The sequence below is a fragment of the Odontomachus brunneus genome, unplaced genomic scaffold (assembly GCF_010583005.1).
Source record: "Odontomachus brunneus isolate Ranch 3 - 2012 unplaced genomic scaffold, Obru_v1 Obru_scaffold_054, whole genome shotgun sequence".
Classification (NCBI taxonomy): Eukaryota; Metazoa; Arthropoda; class Insecta; order Hymenoptera; family Formicidae; genus Odontomachus; species Odontomachus brunneus.
In genome coordinates this window covers 32,438-55,465 of record NW_022639504.1, presented here as the reverse complement: position 1 = coordinate 55,465, position 23,028 = coordinate 32,438, and the positions used below count along the sequence as shown (strand labels likewise).

Sequence of the window (23,028 nt, the reverse complement as noted above, 5' to 3'; positions counted from 1 at the left end):
CTCTCTCTCTCTCTCTCTCTCTCTCTCTCTCTCTCTCTCTCTCTCTCTCTCTCTCTCTCTCGCTGATATCGTGAAGATCATTGAAGATTATCCCAGTCTGAACAAATAAAAAATCTAAGATTAGCATTTTGTTTTTTTTTTTAAACAAACATGATTTTATGAATTTTATCAAAAACAATTTAATTCGACTCATCGATAGTATATAGATAAAGGTATATCATCGATAGTATAGATAAAGGACTATATTAGCTGTATCTCTCCCTCCCCTCGCCCCCTCTCTCTCTCTCTCTCTCTCGCTCACTAATATCGTGAAGGCAAATAAAGATTATTTCAATCTGAGAAAATAGATATCCAAGAGTAGCATCTTGCTTTTTGAGGCAAACATGATAGTATTACGAATTTTCAAGTTATTAAATTTGAGACGCGATTATAAGTACGACGTATATATTCTTCACTCTTTAACAGAACGACACTATCAAGACGTCGTATACATCTCTATCATCATATTATCTAGCCATCTCTCTGATTTCCACTATGTTTTTAATTCCCGATTAAGAAATCTGACAACTGTCCGATTCTATTGCTACCTGAGTGAGTCAGTGGTACTTGCAAATGTAAGAGATTCGATACGTTGCGATAAGCACCGGCTATTGATTCGATTATATACCGAGTAGAGAGGAGATTATTCATTAATTACGTACTTACAGCCCAATGATCGCATATCGCTATTTCGCCACTCCCGATACTTAGCGTGAGACTAACTTTCAACGGACAACGGACGCGAAAAACGATATAGCGGAGCGATATCGATCAATATGTAAACGGCGGTTGCTCGATTCAAAAAGATCGACTTCCAAGATGGTCGCGTAATTGACTACGTGCATCGTAAATGTACGTCATGATGTGAATAGTGTCGCGATCCGATAAAGACGCGCTCTATACATCCCTCTCTCTCACTAACAAACTGACGGTACTGCCCGAAACGCAACGCTGCGTATAGCCCTGGTGTCATTTTATCTTTTTCTTTTCCCCTGGTATTATCACTGGATTTCTAATTCCCGACTGATAAATCCGATAATCATCCGATTCTATTGCTACTTGAATGAAACAATGGTAATTACAAGTGTAAGACGCCGACCCGATACGTCGCGACAAGCACTGGTTATATCTCTGGAGATTACTCGTTAATAACGTTAATAACGTACTTACGATACGTTCCGACGATCACACGTCGCTATGCTGGCACTTCCGAGACGTATTTCTGTGCGAGACTCACTTTCAACGGACAACAGACGCGGAAAACGCGGAGCGTTTGTGTCGATCAATGTGTCAAGGACGGCTGCTCAATGCGGAAAGATCGATACACAAGATGGCGCGCAATTGATTACACGCGCCGCGGGGTGAACGGTGTCGCTCTTCTACAACACGACGCGCGCTATTATCCTTCTCTCTCTCTCTCCCCCCGCTAACAGATCGACACTATTTCCCGAGATTTGACGCCACGAATATATCTCTGGTGTCGTCTTTTTCTCTTTCCCTCTGATTATCACAGCGCATTTCTAATCCCCGATTAAGAAACCCGACGGTTATTCGATTCTATTACTACTTGAATGAGACGAAGATACTTGCAAACGTAAGAGACGTCGACTCGACACGCATCGCGACAAGCAGCGGCTGCAATACACCGACAATAAGATTACTCCCTAATTAATAACGTACCTGCGATACGTCCTGATGGTCACGCATCGCTATTTCGACACTCTCGATACTTATTTTCGCGCGAGACTCACTTTCGACAGACAAAAGACGCGCAAGACGCGGAGTGACGTCGATCGATGTGTCGATGGCGGCTACTCGACGTAAAAAGAACGAAGATAGTCGCGTAATTGATGTCGACGCGATCCCACAACAATGCCCTCTGTACGTTTAATTCCACCAATTCGATAAATCGATATCACCTTACCATTCGATAGGTCGATAATCACTAAACATTTTCGACTATCCAGCTACGCGTTTCTCGTTATTATTAATTAATTAGAAAACGTGTTTTCGCTTTATGGATTAATCAACAATCATGAGAAATATGCATGGCTAGATGTGGCAGAGTGAAAAATTGTAGTAACTCTCCAGCGTATAGCATCTATCGAGAGTAAAACATCCGCGGGATTGAGCGTACAGGCTGATGTTGACATCATGCCATTAAAGGTTTTTAATTAATTCGGAATTGATTTTTTCTTGGGAAAAATGTCAAGGCTACGTTGGTTTTTTTCGACGAGTGGTCAAACGTCAACAGATTTTTACTAAGTAATTTTTATACGCACCGATAAAACAACGGAAGCGTATTTACTCGATTTAATGAGACGTGTTTTACATCGGGAATAAATTGATTGAGGTGTAAAAAAGGAATTATGTAATTAGTTAAATGTATTTAATTAAAGATTTATAAGAAAAGGATAGAGAAAATCGTTCTCTATACGAAAAATATTGTTCTTTTTTTTATATCTACCTACTTGCGCGAGTCTTTGCAAAGGTTGGCTGATTGACATTTTTTCCAAGTGAACGGTATAATATAATATAGACTGCGAAAAGAAAATAAATTTCAATGGACTACCCTATTTTTTTTCATTTTTCCATTTATGTCCTGTTCGCGACAAATATATTGCGAAATATTTCATAATTTTCAAGAGAAACTATGTATTTGATCGTATAAAATTCAGAATAAAAATACAACTCTGTCCGGTTTTTTTTCAAAAATAAAATTTTATTTAAATAAATTTTCAAACTATGTTGCGCAAAATCTTTAAATGTTCCACATGCTCTGTGTTGCACATATTACGTTGTGATACGGTTCATGGGAATGGCATGCCACATGGCTGAATGTTTAGTATTTATATATATATATATATATATATATATATTTATATATATATTTATATATATATATATATATATTTCTGTTTACTTTTTTTTTAAATGCCTTGTCAAAATTGCTATCTAAAACTGACAAAATAAAACGTCCAAAAATAAATTTCACGGGCAAATCTACGTACAAACATTGAATAGTGAACAATTTAACATTAAGCTGCGATAGAAACACCAGAAACAATGAAAAATAGATACAAATTAATCGCACGGTACGCTGTCGATAATGCTATTAACCATGTTATTATTGACCATGTTGACCGTGTTAATACGCGTTTCACCGCAAAGTCGCGTGTTTATTCTGAAGTGGAGAACCCATAATAACGGTGGATCAGGAAGAATGAAAGGGTTGTCACGAAGACATCCGAGTCACGCGTAGTTCCTTTTTTATCGATAATTTATCAGCGTCCCGCGTTGTAGTTCTCGTTAATAAATCTTTCCTTCGTGCGGAATCTGACTCCTCTTGTACATGACATACGTTACCCGTGGATACACATATAGGCGGCGATGATACCGTGGAAGATTATTACCCCTCTGCAGCCATGATAACCGCATTTTTCTTCGCCCGTTCACTCCGCGCGTTCTTGGTCGTCACGTCGTCGTTCGACTCGTTGCTGACGACATCGGCACCACGAAACGTTTAATACTTGTCCCGTTGATAATAATTTCTGTCGATCCTGTCCTCGGGAACCCTGACCTGTCTCACAAAAGCACAACGTATTATAATCGAATTATAATCGTAATATAATTCGAGTGATTCTTATGAGTCGACCAATAATTAGAGTGTATTATTATCGATGAAGCTCACGTGGAAATTGATTTTTCGAAATAATATACATTTTCTTAAGAATTTAGCTTTTCATGAAAATAATTACTTATTTTATTTAAATAAAAGAATTTACATTTAGAGAAAAGAATTTTTCTTTAATGTAAAAATATGTATATTAACACCATTGAATAAATATTTTTTAGTTCCTAAATAATTTTTCCCCCATTAAATCGACATTGTGTATAATTAGGTTTGACATACGATGAAACATCCAATTTATTTCCGTGTAAAGCACGATCAACGTGCACGTACGTTTGCAGGATCGTACTAGCAGGAGAGTACTAGCAAATATATTTGCAAACGATCGAATCTATTTACCGTAATATCGAGTCGCGCAATACCGATTGCAAAATTTGATTACACATTTGTGAAGTCAATCGGGCCGCGACCAATCGTTCATAAGTCATTTCAACATAAACATTTTGACAAATGTGTCATTCGCTCGAGAGAAACGTCGTTTCTAGCATAAACTTGCGTAAGTATTTCTATTACGTGAAGAAGACCATAATTGTACGCGGAAATTAATTACGTGTCTCTAGCGAGCGGCATCGGTGCGAATAATAATTTCCACGCGCGTTCGTGTATCTATCATTCTATTCATGCTTTTACGACAAGAATACTACAATCCTTTCTCCTCCCCCCTCTTCCCTATACTCTCCTGAACGACTGCTACCTCATTGTTTAGTACTTCCCTCATTAATAACATCTTATCGTCCAACAATATCACTTTCAACACAACAGCACTGCAGCATGTAATCTTTCAGGAAACGATTTTTCAGAAAATCAAGTCTCATTAAATACACAATTCAACATTTACCAAATTTATATCACATTCTAAGACCGATATTTACAGCTGTAACTTACTTACTATCTTTGATTGAGAGCATAATTCAGTACAGACTTGTATTAATTGTATTCACAGTTATTCAGCTATTTGGATCAATGTTTCTCATTGTATGAAACATATACACGTACAGATTGATAAATAATCATAGATTGATGAAGTTATGATTATTTATCAAACGATTAACTATGAACATCAGTCTACATTTTTATTCGTTTACCTAGCTATCCTTGATCGTCAAACATCTTAATTTCAATAGATCCTGCATAATAAGCAATTGACGCATCATACTGCAAGTACATGATGTATTCCTGTCGCGGTGTTCTGCTTCCTGCATCCTGGTTTCCAGCTACTGCGTCGTAGCGCCCCAGATATTCAATATGTGGCACTGACACTCGCGTAAATACGATTTAATCAGCTGCAAGATTAGGTTAAGTTTAATTAACACGTCTTAACTAAGGCGATATCGTGACAAGAGTTCGATGAAATGTCTCAAGAAGCCGCGGAATAGGGTGCGTTCACAAAACATAGCTGATCAGTGAGCGATCAGTGATTATTGGTCCTTACTGTTAGATCTCTAACTTTAGACCAATTACATTGACGAATTGCTCAACTGTTGTGCAACTGTTGAGTTCGCTGAACGCACTCATAGTCGCGGAATTGCGGGAGACGGGAACCTAACCTACAAAACGATACGCGCACGCCACGACGCGATCAGTTTATCACTCGTCGACTCAATACATAATCCACGTTTGCGGAACAGAATATGTTACTCACAAGTATCGTTTTGATATCTTCGGCCGTCTTGAGAGTCTAGAATGTCTTAAGACTCCTCGATTATTCTTACCTTTCCGCCGCGACGTTTGTTGTCGGAGAGCGACGGTTGACGATTAACACGCGCGACCTTGCCTTTATCGCTGATTGTTTTGCTCCACTCGGGCGTCGCTCAATTACTCCACAAACGAGTTTTACTTCATATCTCGATCCGCTGAACAATGCAAAGTGCGCGTATCGAATAATTCAAATATTTCCTACATCAAGCACGTCGCGACTTCACCTGATACAGTAGGAAGTGGAACTACGTTCAGCGCAATATATCGATACGATACATTAATAATGGAGGATCAATATAAACTACATAATAATTCTATATGAGAGCAGCAAAGTGTAGCTTAAGTGGAACTTGAGTGCAACGTCCATGTTGTCGTTTAGATATTTACTTCCGGTGCTTGTCCCGCGCGAAGTAGTCTCGTCGACATCACATTCGTCGACGTAGTACGTTCCTCCGTTCGAATCGGATTTACACGGGCGTCAAGATTGGCATCAAAGTCATGGGGATACGGAGTGCCGATACGGAGTGCCGCGACGGAGCAGCCAGGAGCTGGGATGTTGCGTTGGGAAGCGAGGATGGAGAACACCGAGACGTCTAACGCAAGTAACGACACATCGTATATTTTAAGATGCGTGAAATAATTTATTTTAGACAGTCAAATATATTTAATGATTCTGACACATGTCTTTCACTTTGACATGAAGGAAAGGGTTTTAAGTGACCACTGTATAGCATGAAAGAGAGGGAAGTGCACATAGAAGTACACATAGAATTCACATTGAAAAGCTGTTGGTGATTAAATTTACACATGTTTTCACCACGTACTATACTACTCGAATGCAACGACCATTTTCTCGTTTAGATATTTATTTCCGGTGTTTGTCCCGCGCAAAGTAGTCTCGTCGGCATCGCGAATATAATACGTTTCTCTTTTCGAATCAGATCTACACGAACGTCAGGACTGGTGTCAAAGTCGTGGGGAAGATACGGAGTGCCGCGACGAAGCAGCCAGGAGCTGGGTTGGGAAGCGAGGATGGAGAACACCGAGACGTCTGACGCGAGTAACGACACATCGTATATTTTCAGGTGCGTGAAATAATTTATTTTAGACAGTCAAATATATTTAATGATTCTGACACATGTCTTTCGCTTTGACATGAAGGAAAGGGTTTTAAGTGACTGTATAGCATGAAAGAGAAGGAAGTACACGTAGAAGTTATTTAGAAGCTGTTATGTTGGTGATTAAATTTACGCATGTTTTCACCACGTACTATACTACTCGAATGCAACGGCCATTTTCTCGTTTAGATATTTACTTCCGGTGTTTGTCCCACGCAAAGTAGTCTCGTCGGCATCGCTAATATAATACGTTTCTCTTTTCGAATCAGATCTACACGAACGTTAGGACTGGTGTCAAAGTCGTGGGGAAGATACGGAATGCCGCGACGGAGCAGCCAGGAGCTGGGATACTGCGTTGGGAAGCGAGGATGGAGAACACCGAGATGTCTAACGCGGGTAACGACACATCGTATATTTTCAAGTGTGTGAAATAATTTATTTTAGACAGTCAAATATTGATTCTGACATATATCTTTCGCCTCGATATAAAGGAAAGGATTTTAAGTGATCACTGTATAGCATGAGGGAAGTAATCTACAATTACACGGAAAAGTCATTTAGAAGCTGTTATGTTGGCGATTAAATTTACGCATGTTTTCAGCACGTACTGTACTACTCGAGTGCAACAACTATTTTCTCGTTTAGATATTTACTTCCGGTGTTTGTCCCGCGCGAAGTAGTCTCGTTGGCATGACGTTCACGAATATAATACGTTTCTCTTTTCGAATCAGATCTACACGAACGTCAGGATTGGTGTCAAAGTCGTGGGGAAGATATGGAGTGCCACGACGGAGCAGCCGGGAAAGCCGGATGGAAAGCTAGGATGTAGGATGCAGAAATGTATGACGCAGGACACCGAGACGCGGATAACGACACATCGTATATTTCCAGGTATGTAAAATCATTTATTATGCAGCAGATCTCTGATTGTAACAGATCAGACTGAGACAGTCGAATATTTAATGATACTAACATAAGTCTTTCGCCTTGACATGGAGAAAAGGGTTTTAGGGAGGGGAAGGAGGAAGTAATCTATAACTATACGGAAAAGAAAAGTCGTTTAAAAGTTGCCATGTTGAGCGATTAAATTTTAATCTTGTTTTCTCTAAATGTTTTCAATTTGTATATCATTCGTCTGATATTGGAAGAGAGAGATTTAGGACAGATAAAAGTTAAAGAGGATTAACATGCTCAGAAAAGTAGAAACAGTGCGTCATAGAGTCGTTTTATTTTGCGGAGGGAGCTGAAGACACTGTGACACTGTGACACTGTGAAAGTCGCTAAACAATAAAAATAAACAAAAACAGAAAAAACAAGTCCGTCAGTGTAATTGAATTTTTTGTAAACCAAATGAAAAACTCGGTTGTGGGAACAATAAGATTTCTGTAGTAGGTTTTTACTACTTAGACAATTATTTTCAGTTATGTTAACCGAGTTTTCGTACAGCTGAATGTTCAGACAAATGTCTTCGGTCGCAATAGCGTAGATATTATTTCTCGTTAGCGAATTTCCCACCTAGTCCACATGCAGTTGCACGAGTTGAGATTTTTTCCGTGTATTTTCCATGTATAATGTTTACCGGTGTTATACATATATGACGCATTGAATTCTCACTTCGAGCTTATTTTTGCTTAAAATTTTATTTAAAATGTTCATCATCAATGTCACGTGACAACGACGTTTCTCTTTGTGTATCCACATGTGAACAGAACCAAGTCTGTTTCACGCAAATACACGAAAACAAATGTAATGTGGTCTGTGAAGAGAATTCCCTAAATAAAACGTGGTAGCAGACGCGTTAATCTCAAGATTCTCTGTTGCTCCTTGCTCAAGCACGACGGAATTCGCAGAGTAAATGTGAAACGAAAATTTCGGCTCGAGGTGCACAATATGATTACCGCGGTCTTTCTTGGCTCACGCTTTCCAACATATATTGTTGATACTGGATTTTCCGACGTGGCATTATTCGGCGCCACTACGACGACTGACAATGAGACCGGATCTTTTATGCTTTATCCTCTCGGTAATGCTCAAAACTAATTTTCCAGGGGGCTTGAGCTCCCCATTGTTGTCCATTGTAGAAGCGCGAACGAAACTCAGTGATGTAGCATGGCACTCCGACAAGAGACAAAGGCTTCGATATATATTGACGTTGCATTTGCGTAATCCATGTGTTATTATTTATTATAAATATTACACGTATTGTCGCGTAATATGCTTTACCAAAACTCTGATCTCATCTTGATTACCGCGGTTGGATTATTTCGTATTTGCATACATTTCACGAGCGTATTTGTGTAAATAATACGATACATTAGGGTACGTGTTTAATTTGCATTATATGAATGCAAATGGGCATAGGCGTCGAGTGAAAATCGGTAAATAACCTATAATCCGAATGTTATGATTATCGTGCGACGCGATTCATTAATTAGAGGTGAAATTTCCGTGTTTAGTTCAAGCGATATTCTTCGGCTGACTACGTCGAGATCACACGTGGAATGAAAACAACTCGTTTTAAGGCTCGTCTACACTGTTCCTTCAAAAGTAATCCTTTCCATCAGAAGTATTCCTTTCAAGTGAGTGAAATACTTTCAATGCAAGGGAGCTAGAGTATAGGGAAGATGGAATAAACTATTTTTATTTCTTACTCGACTCTCTCTCTCTCTCTCTCTCTCTCACTCACTCACTCACTCACTCACTCACTCACTCACTCACTCACTCACTTCGCGTACTGTAAACGAACCTCCATAAACGGCAAATAAGCATTCAATCGAACGTAGGGGATGAACCGTCAGTTCAATTAGTACCGAGTCCTCTTTTTTATAGTTTTTTGTAAATGACCGTAATAAGGCGCCGCCTGCCAGGATCGTGGCAATAATTCGTTCCAATAAATCGTACGTATCGGCTGGCTTTGGATCTCTTTCTTGCGGCTCTCGTCCTCTATTACCCATCTTTTGCAGAGCATCTCGCGAAAGATGAGCGTGAAGAAGTACAGAAGCTCCACGACGCTGATGAGGCTGAAGCCGATGAAGACGCCGCATATACTGCCGATATCGCCTGCAAAACGACCAACCTTTACGGCGCGACGTTTCGATAGCGCGCCAGGATAAGGACGATCCGACGAAATGGCCGCGCGTTTTTTAACGCCGCTCTTAAAGGACTAGACGGTGATTCGCGCTGCGAAAGCGATAGCGGATTTTCCATGATACCATCGCCCCCCTCCACTCCTTTGCCTCTTTACAAGCTCACCGCTCTTTAATCAATGCTCTGCCAAGTCGGATAGAACGACGCGCGCTTCCTTTTTATAGCCGGTTCGAGTTTTTACAACGACGAGGATAAGGGTAGAAATTTACGTTTTCCCGTTAATACAAACTCGCGCGCATTCGCATTTATACGGATAACTTTTTCGTCAACTGCGGACAAATACAGAATTATTACGTGTCAGTAATTATGGGTCAGTCGGCTAACGCGGCAAGGCAATAACGTCCCGCTATGTAGCGGGATCGAATACACATAGAATTTACGGTAACGTTGGAATTCGCGTCAAAGTGTGAAAGACTATCTGCTACCCGTTTTAAGCATTACCATTACGTTTTTCCGATTTTTCTAATTTGTATAAACTACTGAATATATGCATTTGTCAATATCCAGAATGTAAAAAATACGGAAATTCGCGATTCGAAAATTCAAACACGAATATATTAATTTCCAGGACTTTTTTTAAATTAGTAATTTTCAAAAATATAAACGATATAAAAGAAATTCAATTTAATTTAAAATCGATAGCACAATTTCCTTCATACACATGTATATCATTTAAACCTGTATTATATGTTTTTTTTCTTTTTAATATTTTTTTTATTTTATCAAACACCAAGAATAATCGAACGTCCAATAAATCTCTTACAAAAATTCGTGGAGAGTGTAACTCTCTTTTCAGCAATTTGCCCGCAAAGTGAGCGCCAACGACTAGAAATTGCGTTCTACGCGAGGTAAAAAAAAGTATTATCATTTTTTTGCACGCGAAAACTAGCTAAAGTGCAGAAACGTTTCACGCAGTCGGATATTAAAATTCCATTTTTGAGAACCCTCGGGCATGCCGCGAGAAGTGCGGACGGAAAATTCCCTTCGCCTACTTCGCTCTTGCCCATAAAGACGCTTCTTTTCGTATATTTTGTGTCAACTGTAAAAAGGGTGTTTTTCCACTGCTACTTTGCACCGCGAACACACGACAGCTTTTTTTTATAGCGATCATAATTTACCTCGGAATTCTTTTTCTGCGATATACGCGCGTTTAATTAAGAATTGTAATATCAGAAGTCCCAATCTGATTTCTTTCTTCTTAAGGATGTAATTTCACGTTGAGACATCCGTTTGATTGTAATCGATACGAGTAATGATCTTCAAACGCTAATATAATATTTTTCGCAAACCTGCGAATTCCGTCAAACTTAATAGATCGGAGAATCTCGATGACACTACAAGAATATTATTTTTCTCTTTAAAGTGTTACAAACGATTACTTGCTATTGTTTTCTCCATGTCAAAGTTTAGAAAACTTATTTTTTACAGAATTATTTGATATTTGATTATTTCAATATTCTACTTACATTTTTATTCTTAACTTTAATAAACGATGTGTTTAACATATAATTTACTTAATCGCAAATAGAGTGTGTGGCATGAGCAAATATTATATCATTAATATAGATAAATAATAAGATAAATAATAACGAGTAAAATAACAGATTAATAATTTCTCTGTTATTGTTTTTTATCATTAGTAATCTCAGTAGAGGATTCAAAGACAACAAAAATGAAAAATCTGTAGGTGTAAAAATAGCGATTGTATATAGCAATACTGTGTACTGATGGAGGCTTGGATTTTGATTCAGTACAGTAATAAAGCTAAATAGAACAAGTAGTTACTAAGATTAAGTGAAACAATATCTCAATGTTATATCTCGAGATTTTCATTGATCCTACAAGTTCGACGGGATTTGCAGGATGAATGTAAAGTCAAAATTTCGATGCGAAATGCTATAGTTAGGAATTTAATTTAATTACTTGGAATCTATTATACAAAGCCGGATAAAATTATTAAACACATAATTATAAGATTCTCACAGAAGGAATGTGAATAGAATGAGAAATCTCCTTCCACTAAATTACCAGTCTTGCATTCAAGTTACTAAATTAAATTTTACTACATTCCTCCCCCTTACAAATATAATTATCAAAATTTACTTCGCGCGACAGAATATTTGAATTTATGGTTAAAATTAGAAAATTTAAATTTATAATATCGTCGAGAATCCCTTGAAATCGAATTTCTTATCAATACATACTTACTCATGAGTTCATACCAGTAATAAGCTACATCCTGTTTCAATCTGAGCGAGCCGTATTTCGAGAAAAATACGTGCAATATCGCCTGGTCCTTAACGGTGACATTCCATCTGAAATTTGATTGAACAATTCAAATCTTAGAAATTTTCATGCTCGAGAATAGATTTCGCATTCAAAATAATATCTATAACATGCTTACAAAAAGTCGGTCTTGTATCGGCCTTGAGACATATAACTCTTTGCGCTCAACACATCATACGAGATATCCTCGCAAACGGGATAGCAATTGTTACAGTGCAGGCCCCAGGTATTGTTTGGGATGTTTTCTTCGTCGTTCTTGTCCTCGTGAGGAAAAACGATCCACCATTTAGCTAACGCCGCGAAAAAAGAAATCGAAAGTTAACACACACCGAGTATCAATTATGTAACTAATGATTGGAATAATGATTAATGATTGTAATGAAGCAATTGAAAACACACACAGTATCATAAAATAAGGTAAAAGTGTCAATTTTTTAACACGTACCTAATCTTAGATATTGTTATTGTGTTGATCTTTTGATACAAATATTTAAATTTTCAATATAGAAAGAACATATGTACATATTCTCAATATATGTATATACATATATAAGAAAAATTACCTTAAGATCAACAAATATTTCTTTGATGGGTGCCATTAACATATTTACTTAAATCTAAATTCTCTGTATTTAAATCAAATATTGTTTACCTGATTTAAGTAAACAATATTTGGTTTAAATAAAGAGAATCTAGATTTATATAAATAAATATGTTAATGGCACCCCTCAAAGAAATATTTGTTGATTTTAAGGTAATTTTTCCCTTAGTGTATATTTTTTTATACATTGAAAATCTAAATGTTTGTATTTATATATAAAGACCAAAATAATAAGAATATTCAGGATTAGATACGTGTCCGAGTATTTAAATATAGAATAGTAGAATTTACTTCTACTTTAACGTTACCTACACTACTCTAAGAAAATCTACAACAAGAAAAAATGTTTGACAATTTATTTGTGGAATATATAAAGTTTATTTCTATAAAATAAATTTTATAAGTTTTATTGTGGCAAATAAGTTATATATCCTCTCAACAAATAAATTTTCAAATATTGGTTTCACTTTATTGTTACAGATTACATTTTTTTCTCAATAACAAATGAAATTAACTTGTTATTTCTTGACTAACGGAAACGTCGGCTTATCTTTCTTTAAATAAGCAACGATAACGAGTTACTTTTAAAGAGAACTTTCCTAATTGTGCAAGTAATTACAGTTTTGAAAAAAGCACTTTAGATGAGAGGAAATAAGTCGTTATTTAAAACTCTAGTGTATCAACGTGTACTTACTTTTGTACTTCGCCAAGCATTCCATATCCATGTTATTGCATATACGGAATGTATCTAGATTACACAACAAAATACATATATATCACGTGTGACATATAAAATTTAGTTAAGATATGCATTATGCGCGAGTCTCCTGCACATTTCGCATAAGGTGACCAGATTTCCCAGCCCTGAATTCGGGACATTTCATAAATATGTGAAGCGGGGGGAGAGGAGTAAAAAGATCCGAAAATTATTTGACAATCAATGAAAATAATGACAAATCGGTGTTCCGAATAGCACTCGAAAAAATTCGGGACAAAGGGTGAAAAATCAGGACGATCACCTTAGCTGTATGTGTCGAGAAGGGAGGAGATTATTCCGTAATAATGTATTTATGATATGTTCTAACAATCGCACGTCATTGTTTTCGGCACTCTAATATTTACTTCCGCAGGATACTCATAGAACACAAACGAAAGACGTATAGAATACGGAGCGTTGTGTTCGTGGCAGTTGCTCGGCATGAAAAAATCGCAGACGCGCGCGCTGTCAATTACGTACACCAAAAGTTCATTAGCGCGCCGAAAGTGCCAAAAGTGCGTGAATGTGAACGCGCCAATGATGCGAACGAGGTCGCGCGTCTACAACGACACGATCTATGGCGAACGCCTTAACCAATCGCGTTTGTTTCGCACTACGAGGTTGTCATCGTGATTATTCAATCTAGGCGTTGGTAATAAATCGCGCGAAATGCTCGATCTTTTCGCGCCAAGCAGCAACCATGGGCACACATCGATCCACATCGCTCCGCGTTTCTCGCGTTTTTATCCGTCGAAAGTGCGTCTCGCGCGTTCATAAGTCTCGGGAGTGTCGAGAATAGCGATGTGCGATCGCCGGGGCGTATCGTGAAGACGTCATTTGTAAGTAATCTTCTCGTTTCTCTTCGTGGTATATGTAAGATGACCAGATTTCCCAACCCTGAATTCGGGACACTTCATAAATATGTGAAGCGGGAGGAGAGGGGTAAAAAGATCGAAAAATTATTTGACGGTCATTGAAAATGATGACAAATCGGTGTCCCGAATAGCACTCGAAAAAATTTGGGACGTCTGGTCACCTTAATTTTGCAACGTAAATCTAACGAATAAAGAATATTTACGAGATTAATATGTAGAAAAATCAGAGTTTCGCGAAATTAACCAACTCTCACAACAAAACGTGCCTTTCGTTCCATGTCGCGATATTTTTCAAATGATTACGCGATATTTAGCCGATCCATCCTAATCATGGATAATTATATTACTATATTTAGATTATTATATTTTATCTCGATCGTTCTTCCCACATGAGTTTCTCCAAGATCGTGATACAAAACTTGCAATCATCGTCGATCACGTCGAGGATGATTGCAAATCTGCAATCGCACACATTGCCGAAAATCCCCGAGCGCTGCGTATCGTCCGTCGTAATTTCGTCTTTTGCTGTACACCTCTCGCGCACCCCTCACAACTCCGCCATGGGCGCGGGAAAGTTACGTCATCGTCCGAATTCAACCGTACCCCGTCAAATAGCAGCAGGCAAACAGAATATCGCGCACTCCGAAAGTTCGCGAGGGAAAAAATGCGCACTTCGAGCCGGCGTATGAAGGCGAGAAGGACGCCGGGATACGTCGGATGGTGGTGCGCGTCGTTGCACGTGTTGTTGATTAATATGGAGAACGGAGGAGGCAGCTGCGAGAAAAACGAGTCCAAGCACGCCCTGTGCTATCGATGGAGCACGAGAAAAAGAGCAATCGGGGGACGGCTTTAAAACGGAAAGAACAGAGAAAGGGTGCGAGGGAGAAATGGCGAGAGTGAGAGACACACGGGGCGAAAGGGGCGAAGGAGGGGAAAGGGGGGAAACTCGGCGTTCCGCTTTCAACGCGTTCCTCTCCTTTACCTGGCCTCGGCCACGGTAAGTTAATCCTACACAGTAGGTGCTTCGCGCGATCCGCTTTAATGCTTTAAGCCACCCGTGGTAAAGCCTCGTTAGAAAGCTCGCGAACGTACGCTTCGCAATGCGGCGAGCGGTCGGCGTTCCTTTACAGATTGCCGCCCACGCCTCTCGACTTCGTGATAGAGGAAAGAAATCGCCCGAGATGTAGGAGGTTACGCGGATCTGAGGAAACCCGATTTGTCCAATGAGATACGGTCGTACCCGTGTCGCCCGTTTGAATTGAACTCGTAGCATCCCCCGGTGATATTTCTGATTGATTAAAAAAGGCAGATGCAGTGTCGAATCGCAGATGTTACTACACGCTGTCTTGAAATTCGCCCATGTCGTTTAGGCCTGTATTAATAGTCGTTATTTGAAGTTTGTCTCGCATGAAATACTTAGTTTTGAATGTTAGATCTAAGTTTTTCAATTGAATCACATGATGTGACGTTAAATTCGCGATCCACTGAAAAATTCATATCCAACTTGAAACTCAAATTTGAAAAATTTAACTCAAAATTCAAATCTGAGCATCTCACTCGAGACAAGTGACAACTATTAATACAGGCGTCAATTTATAATTACGATTTTCGCGACGAATTCTTAAATAAATATATTCTCTTAGAACTAGCTACTTTGATAGAGAGCGCTCGGTCGATTCGATGATTATTAGCGCAGGCTTCCCTTTCTCGTTGATCCTTGTGACGAGAAAAAAGAAAGACAATATCTCTCGAAGTGAATACGAGTAAATGCGAAAAGAACGTGGGGGATTGGAGAGAAATCTTTTTAGCTTTAGAAGATACGTTGCGGATGACGTTATCGCGTCGGATCCTCGCACAGATTGATTTCTCGTGTCTCCCCGTTCATTGATTTCGCGATTATTGACGGACGGGAATAGAGAATTGCGCTATCGGCTAAGCCAAGAGCTTTGCAAGCTCTCAAGCCGACTTTTTGCCATCTCCTCACGTAACAGTGGTCCACGTGGGCCAACCACGTTTCCGTCTTAATCGAATTCCGTAACTCACATTCGCGTTTAAGTAACGAGTTCCCGCGGTGAACGACACGGCGTTACCCTTTGAACAATTTCCCCTCCGCGCCAGAGCATCGCGAAAGCAAAAGGTGCCAAAATCGAATAAAGGGAGCCCGAGTGGGGAAACAAAAGCGGGGAAGAAGCAACGCGATTCGCAGCGAGAGAAGATTGCCGGCAATATTGCCGAATCGTCAGCCCCGATAGACTGCGGCGCGGCTTCCTATGGAAGCCGCGAGTTCTGCGAGCGTCGAGTTTACGAGTTCTCCTCGACGTTACCGCCCGTTCTATTAACATCGAAACTCGTTCTCGCTCGGAAGTGCGATTCGTCGGACGGGGGCTCGATCGAGTTAGTATCGAGAAAGCCGTTTCGTCGGAGCTTTCAGCCGCGCGATAGATAAATGAATGAAGTATTGCTCGCGATCGTTTCGCTCGAGCCCGTGCTCGTCTTCGTTAACGAGATCTGTTCCGTCATCGCCGCGTACTGTGTTTTTTACACTCTTGCGATGTCTGTGCGGACATCGGGTGAATTTAGCGGAGCCGCCGAGTCGTAAACGCAAGATCAAAAGCGTAATGAATACGCCGGATTTTATGCGTCCCCGTTCGTTCGGATGTCCTCACGTTCGTTAATCACTTACATCTGAGGGTCTGCGTTAATCACGAGACGTTTGATCACTCGCAACTTCATATTGCCTACGACTGATACGCTTCTTTTATTTTTTTTAATATATTTATTTATTTATTTATTTATTTTAAAGACATCCGGTCTCAAAATCTGTCGAGAAAACGTAGATGCGAAAAGGGACACTTCATGCTTTTAATAACTGAAAGCGATATCTTTGCCTATTTGTGTACGAATGATGTTTTCCCAGTGGGTAACTCCGAAACTTTACTCACGAATTGTAATTTAAACTTTCGAGAGAAGGAAGTGTCAGAATCGAGCGATTAAGTTTTCTATTCGCGAAGCTTGTCGTGAGTAAGTTAGAAGCTAAAAGAAATGGAATTCAAAGCCATGAGGAGTCGCAAGCTATAAAACCACAACCGTTAAAACGTTAAATATATCACGTTTCTCCTTATTTATACAGTAAATTCTTTTTAGCGTTTTGAAGGGCGCGACAGAAATTCTCGATGAAAGAAAACTCTAATAACGCGAACGAACTACGTCCAGAAAGAAAGAGAAAGGATGGGGAAGGGGGATGAAGATGAGGAGAAGGAGAGTTTTAATTTCTGAGGAACGCAATTGTTAATGGGAGAAAGTAGCGCGAATACCCTTGGGGCGAATCTCGTCGAAATAAGTAATTTTAACTCGAATACCAACATTCGTGTTTGCCACGCCGCGGGTACATGAACGGTCTGCATCCACAGATTTTCTGGATATCATGTATCTTGCAGTCGACGATACAGTCGCTGTAGGTATAAGATGTGCCACCGTACAACGTTCGTATCTCCTTGGAGAAGATGCACTTGCGTTTCGCTATTGGATAGCCCTCGATAGCCTTAGTGCTAAAGAAGGACGACGCGACTACGTCCACGTAAGTCTCGCTGCGCGGTATCGCAAGTATTTCCATTACACCTCCGCTGGTCACATCCGGAAAGTCGTAAGGGTCGAATATGAGTATCTGGACAGATACATATCATAGAATTAATTAGTTGGCTTTAATAATAGAAAGGCTAGTGAGAGCAGTTTATGCAGTTGTTGGAATAAGTATCCAAATAGGAAAGGGCATTTGTTCCAAGGAGAGAGCATTTGTTTATAATTCAAGTTTCTTAGAAAGTAACTTTTGACATAACTGTGTTCAAATTCTCAATAGCTCTTCTTTTGTAAATCTATTTTTTTTAATTGAATTCATATATGTATCGATTCGTATGCTTAGCGTATCTATTAACTCTTTCGCTATCAATTTTATTTAAAATTTCACAATTTTTTTACTTTACTAAATACATTAATATATAATGTAGTTTTAGTAAAAAATTAAAAGTTTTATGTTTGGCGCCAAAATGGTTAGGATACTGATGTCCTATTGGGATGTTTGGAAGAACATATTCTAACGGTAATAAATAGAGTGATAGCTGATGTATTCTAGATGCCAAAAAGACTGTTTATTTACTTGTATATAAGGTTATTATTAAGGATTAAGAAGAAGAGGGAAATTGTTTAATCTGCAACGTACTTTAAAAGTCACGCCGGTAGTTAAAATATGCTGAAACTATACTATAAAGTACCAGAGAAACGCAAAGCAAGACGCAGCGCGATGCTTTTCTGGGAATTGAACTGTCAGCTTTAAAACGTGCTCTCTCAAAAACGGCAAGGTCTTTTATTTTTACGTGCTTTGTTTTTTTAAATGAATACAGCCGAGAAAATAGGTCGCGTCGAAACAGAAAGTCACAAATATTTGACTTTGAAGCATAGTTACGCATACTTTGCGACGTAACTACAAGAATAATGCCGAGCAAACAGGTAGTAAGAAAACAATATAAGAGTCGAATCCAATTGCAAAGTTTATCCTCAAAATTTATACGAAGGCTCAGAAATATGAATCACTCGGATCTTGTGAAAATTAGATAACCGCTCTCTTAATCGCGATTTTTCGGCGAGGCGTGCATCAGTGTGCGAAGCAATTTTCTGTACACCGGCTCTGTTTCTCCGTTTCTGTTTCTCGTTATTCATTCACTCTCCATTTACATTTCACGCTCGAATTAATATCTTGTAATTTCGACGAATGAATAATAGTGATATTTTCGTTCAACGCGTCGGATGTTTCCTCAAACAATATCATCGTCGGCAAGCCCGAGACATACCTGTCTGCAATTTTAATTCTTAGTTAATTTTTAATAGCGCCTTTTTAATGGAATGATTGACGTAACGCGAAATCATTCGCGAATTATCAGACAGAACACACAGCACCGCGCGGTACCGTTTTTGCGATATCTGGGAATGAAATATTCGACAATATCCGATTTCATGTGCGATATATCGAGTTTCCTATTCGATTATTATTATTCGGTTAAGCTAGGTTGGATAGAACGTTGTCGGGTTACAACGTGAACGGTGCATAAATCGCAGAGTTCAGACAATGCGAGTGTAATAATTCGGGAAACATTCGACACTGATGCAAACGTTGCGGATGATGTATTATTTCGCGACTTGAGTTTATTCGCAAGAGTCTTCGAGTTTCGTGAGCGCGACGCGCGTTTCTCGTTCTTCTTCTCTGTTTTTCTTTTTTTTTTTTTACGTTACACTGCAAGAAGGGACACCGTAATTTGTGTAATGCGCTGGTACATTTCCGCGGGTTAATTACAGCACGACTGACATTTTACTCGAAATACCATAATGCGGCGAACTGTTGCTTCCGCTGCATTTTTATGAACCGAAGACACGGACACGTTTTATCAAAGCGCGGAAGTCAGATTGAGCTTTGTCGGTGGCGTCGCGTCGACAAAAAAGATCGATCAATTATGTACATACTCGTTGAGTGAGCAGCAGTCAATTCCGCGAAATATCGTAACAGTCTTCTCGCCGAGAGGAACTTCCAACAATGATTTATTAACTTTGGCGTATGTAAAGAAATATACGATACAGAAATAGAACTTTTATCGCGACGCTCCAGTAAAAAGCCGGATAATCTTGCGATGCATCCGCGGCGGAGGGGGTATACAGCAAAAATATCTCGAAAGTGGAAAGAACCCGCCGGCACACACGTTTCCACCGAATGCGAGTTCTACTGTAAGTGCCGTTACAGCTTAAAGTAGCACACGGACGCACACTCACTACGCCGCAAATATGGCGAAGCAAAGGAAGCGCGCGATTATATCGCCGCCGCTAATGACCTTCGCGGGCTTTTTATCGCCGTGCACTATACGTGAATGAAGCGCAGGTGGCCTGTGATGGCGCGGTAAGCGCGGAAAAAGTTCAAGGCGTGGTACAGTTACCGATTACCGTTGTCGCGGCAACAGATTCGACGGACACGATAATTTAGTTGGAACACGTTGTACGCAGAATAAATGGTCGTAGTTGTGCAAGAAAGATTCAACCCACGAAATTATAGTTTTTTATTTTTTTTTTTTTGTTTGTTAACAATGTGTAGTCCATACGTCTATCTACTTAGAACAAAGAAGATCTGAGTCTTATGGGCCAAATTAATTAAAAGACAGTTTTTATTTTTTACTAGTTGCATCATTTTTACCAATTGCGTCTTCTTTACCCATTCTTTTTTTTTTAAGATTAAGCTTGTCAATGAATACAATTAAAGAAAAGAAAATTGACCGTGCTTGACTTCTTGAACGATTTTGAAAAAGAAAAACCTTAGTGCTATTTATATTTCTTGAATCATCAAATCTTCATCTTAATTTTTTTTTAATGTACTCCATGTGAGTTGGATCATTCTTGCACATAACTACGACCAAATATTCTTTTGTTTCTTTTATTGAATCGCGAGAAAAACTGCTGTATCTTCGCATTAATTACGATAATTGGGAAGATAACTCGTCGAAAAGTAAGATCGCGTGGTTTATGTTTAGAGTATTACTTATATATGGTTTTACTTGAATTATTTCGAACCAATTAACCAGCAACTACTCGACATAAACGATAACTAAACGCGACGCAACTTTCCAATTATCTGTGCTAAGTGCGTTCGGAAAATGGATACATTCCGCGATGTTTTGACGTCAAATTGAACAGTTTTTGACGCAATAAAGAATTACGAGAATAAAATCTTTAAATCTTTATTTTGCTCTATTAGCCTCTTTTCATATTCAGCGTTCGCAGTAACGAATCGTTACGAGCTGAATTGACCCGTTTTCGCGACTCGAACGGACTCAAAGATATTACCGGGAGATTTCAGCGCGAGCTTCTTTCGTACATTATGTATTAGATCAGAATTATATGTCAGGAAACGAGTGTTATCGCGATGTATATTTGTATATTCTGACGTTCCATCTATCTGTAATTTTTTTTACGTTATCATTAATCATCGGTGTATATAAGCGTAAATATGTATACACTGAGAGAAAAATTATCTTAAAATCAACAAATATTTCCTTGGTGGGTGCCATTAACAATATTTGATTTAAGTAAAAAGAATGTAGATTTAAGTAAATATGTTAATGGCACTCACCAAGGAAATATTTGTTGATTTTAAGATAATTTTTTTCTTAGTGTAGATCTGCGTACGCGTAGATGTATACATGTTACCGTGGAATTATTTTTTAAATGTGTGCAACACGTAAAGAAAAGTTTGGTTGGATGAATCAATTTCTGGTGAAATACAAACGACTCAAAAATTTCGATTGAAATTATCAGAATTCTGTTTAGAATAACCAGAAATCTTGTTAATTTAAATTGAATAACTTCAACCGGAATTTTTTTACTAAGAATACTTGAAAATTTATTACTTAAAATACTTAAAAATTTATTTGAGAAAAAATCCTTGGAAATTTATTTTTATGAAATAAAGTTTATTTTTGTGAAATAAGATCTGTTTCTGTGAATAAATTTCATATCCCACAAAAGAATTTATAAATATTTCTTTTTTTCAGTGTAAATCGTTAATATCTCAACAGAAATTGGTTCATCCAACCAAACTTTCTTTTTTCCATGAACGCGTAACTTTAAACAAATAACTGAAGCGATTAAAAGAATTCATCCTGTGCAGTCGCATGGCACGTCAAACTCAATGAGAAATCACACGAGGCACCAAATTAAACTTAGAATTACAATCGATAAAACTTTTCTACTAATTTCGTGACCGTTTTTCTCACATCTCGAACGATCACAATCTTTTCATAACTGACATTTTAGGAACACTTTATACAATCGTATGTCATGATCTCAGAGCGTCTAGCGATCTGGGCCAAACGAAGCCATCTATTCGCTTAATTAAAACGAAGGATTTACCAGACTTTAATTTCGCGCGTACAATAAACATAAATTCTCCTCGATGGCAGACTCGATTTTAGCACGAGAATAGAATGATCCTCGCGAGTGTGCAATCTAATACTGCACACTGGTCGCCGTTTAAATTCCTCCACGGTCGGCCATTTTAAATGGCGCGCTATGTGTCGGTTCCACTTGCCTTCCAACCCGTAACAGGCAGCATCGGGTAGAGATAGTCATCCAGAAATGGCTCCAACAAGACCGATAGACCGCGATCTATTCCGAGATCGTACACCTTGTGCACTTTGATCGGTTCCAGCACATCCTTCATTCTGTCGACAAATGCGCGTGTCAATTAATGATAAAAAGAAAGAGGTGATGAACGGGAGAATAACACGAAATCGAGAGGAGATTGTTCGGCCATTTTCTATCCAAAATCAGTTCTTATAAATGGAATGTTTTTTCTCGTTAAAAAGAACCTTCGCAGAGTCTTCGTGATTATTTTAGAGCTCATTATGCATTCGAGAATTCTTGCCGTGCGCCGTTGGCGTTAATTTTTCAAGAGCGACTTGAATTTAATAGCGTTATAGAGTCACAAATTGAATAGCCGTCAGCGTTTTATTTTTTTTTCTTTTTTAACGGCACGATAAACCGAACGATCGATGATAAACATCGACTTTCGTACCACGTCCGCGATTCATTATCAATAATTCGTTGAATTATACTAAAAACACATCAGTTCTGCCTTTCCACAAGCAGGACATTCCGTCTCGTTCGTCCACGCTGAAACACGCCGCAGTGTCGTGGGTAAACTAGACGAATAAGTGATTAAACCAGCGCGCGTTGTCCATACTCCGCTCCCGTGGTCGAGAAATTCACTGAGAGAGAGAGAGAGA

At 38.9% G+C, this 23,028-nt stretch overlaps 2 protein-coding genes and 2 long non-coding RNA genes across 8 annotated transcripts in view; 1 reads left to right on the top strand and 3 right to left on the bottom strand.

The window, feature by feature from the left end:
• The window catches only part of LOC116845621, a 137,571-nt gene extending 135,708 nt beyond the window's left edge, over positions 1 to 1,863 (bottom strand). The window contains exons 1-2 of one of the 4 annotated variants that reach the window (XR_004378282.1): positions 1,720 to 1,863; positions 1,210 to 1,418 (exon numbers count right to left, since the gene is read on the bottom strand). This is a non-coding gene — a long non-coding RNA (uncharacterized LOC116845621). Of the gene's footprint in view, positions 1 to 1,205 lie in introns of all 4 variants that reach the window. The other 3 variants (XR_004378283.1, XR_004378280.1, XR_004378281.1) reach the window with 3 other exon arrangements.
• A 378-nt stretch (positions 1,864 to 2,241) lies between these two features.
• Positions 2,242 to 5,585, bottom strand: LOC116845627. The gene is made up of 3 exons (XR_004378289.1): positions 5,443 to 5,585; positions 4,816 to 5,013; positions 2,242 to 3,619 (listed from the first exon to the last, which is right to left on the bottom strand). It is a non-coding gene; the product is annotated as an uncharacterized LOC116845627 (long non-coding RNA).
• A 191-nt stretch (positions 5,586 to 5,776) lies between these two features.
• The window catches only part of LOC116845625, a 38,109-nt gene continuing 20,857 nt past the window's right edge, over positions 5,777 to 23,028 (top strand). The window contains exons 1-4 of one of the 2 annotated variants that reach the window (XM_032818545.1): positions 5,777 to 6,026; positions 6,370 to 6,513; positions 6,816 to 6,942; positions 7,278 to 7,437. In XM_032818545.1, coding sequence (XP_032674436.1) covers positions 6,461 to 6,513; positions 6,816 to 6,942; positions 7,278 to 7,437 — 340 coding nt within the window. In that variant the 5' untranslated portion in view covers positions 5,777 to 6,026; positions 6,370 to 6,460. Of the gene's footprint in view, positions 6,031 to 6,369; positions 6,514 to 6,815; positions 6,943 to 7,277; positions 7,438 to 23,028 lie in introns of both variants that reach the window. The other variant, XM_032818544.1, reaches the window with a different exon arrangement.
• Positions 7,431 to 23,028, bottom strand: part of LOC116845626 (sodium channel protein Nach-like) — a 24,776-nt gene continuing 9,178 nt past the window's right edge. Inside the window, exons 7-12 of the mRNA XM_032818546.1 lie at positions 22,332 to 22,464; positions 17,576 to 17,876; positions 13,275 to 13,328; positions 12,098 to 12,269; positions 11,902 to 12,008; positions 7,431 to 9,606 (exon numbers count right to left, since the gene is read on the bottom strand). Coding sequence (XP_032674437.1) covers positions 9,350 to 9,606; positions 11,902 to 12,008; positions 12,098 to 12,269; positions 13,275 to 13,328; positions 17,576 to 17,876; positions 22,332 to 22,464 — 1,024 coding nt within the window. The 3' untranslated portion in view covers positions 7,431 to 9,349. The remainder of the gene's footprint in view (positions 9,607 to 11,901; positions 12,009 to 12,097; positions 12,270 to 13,274; positions 13,329 to 17,575; positions 17,877 to 22,331; positions 22,465 to 23,028) is intronic.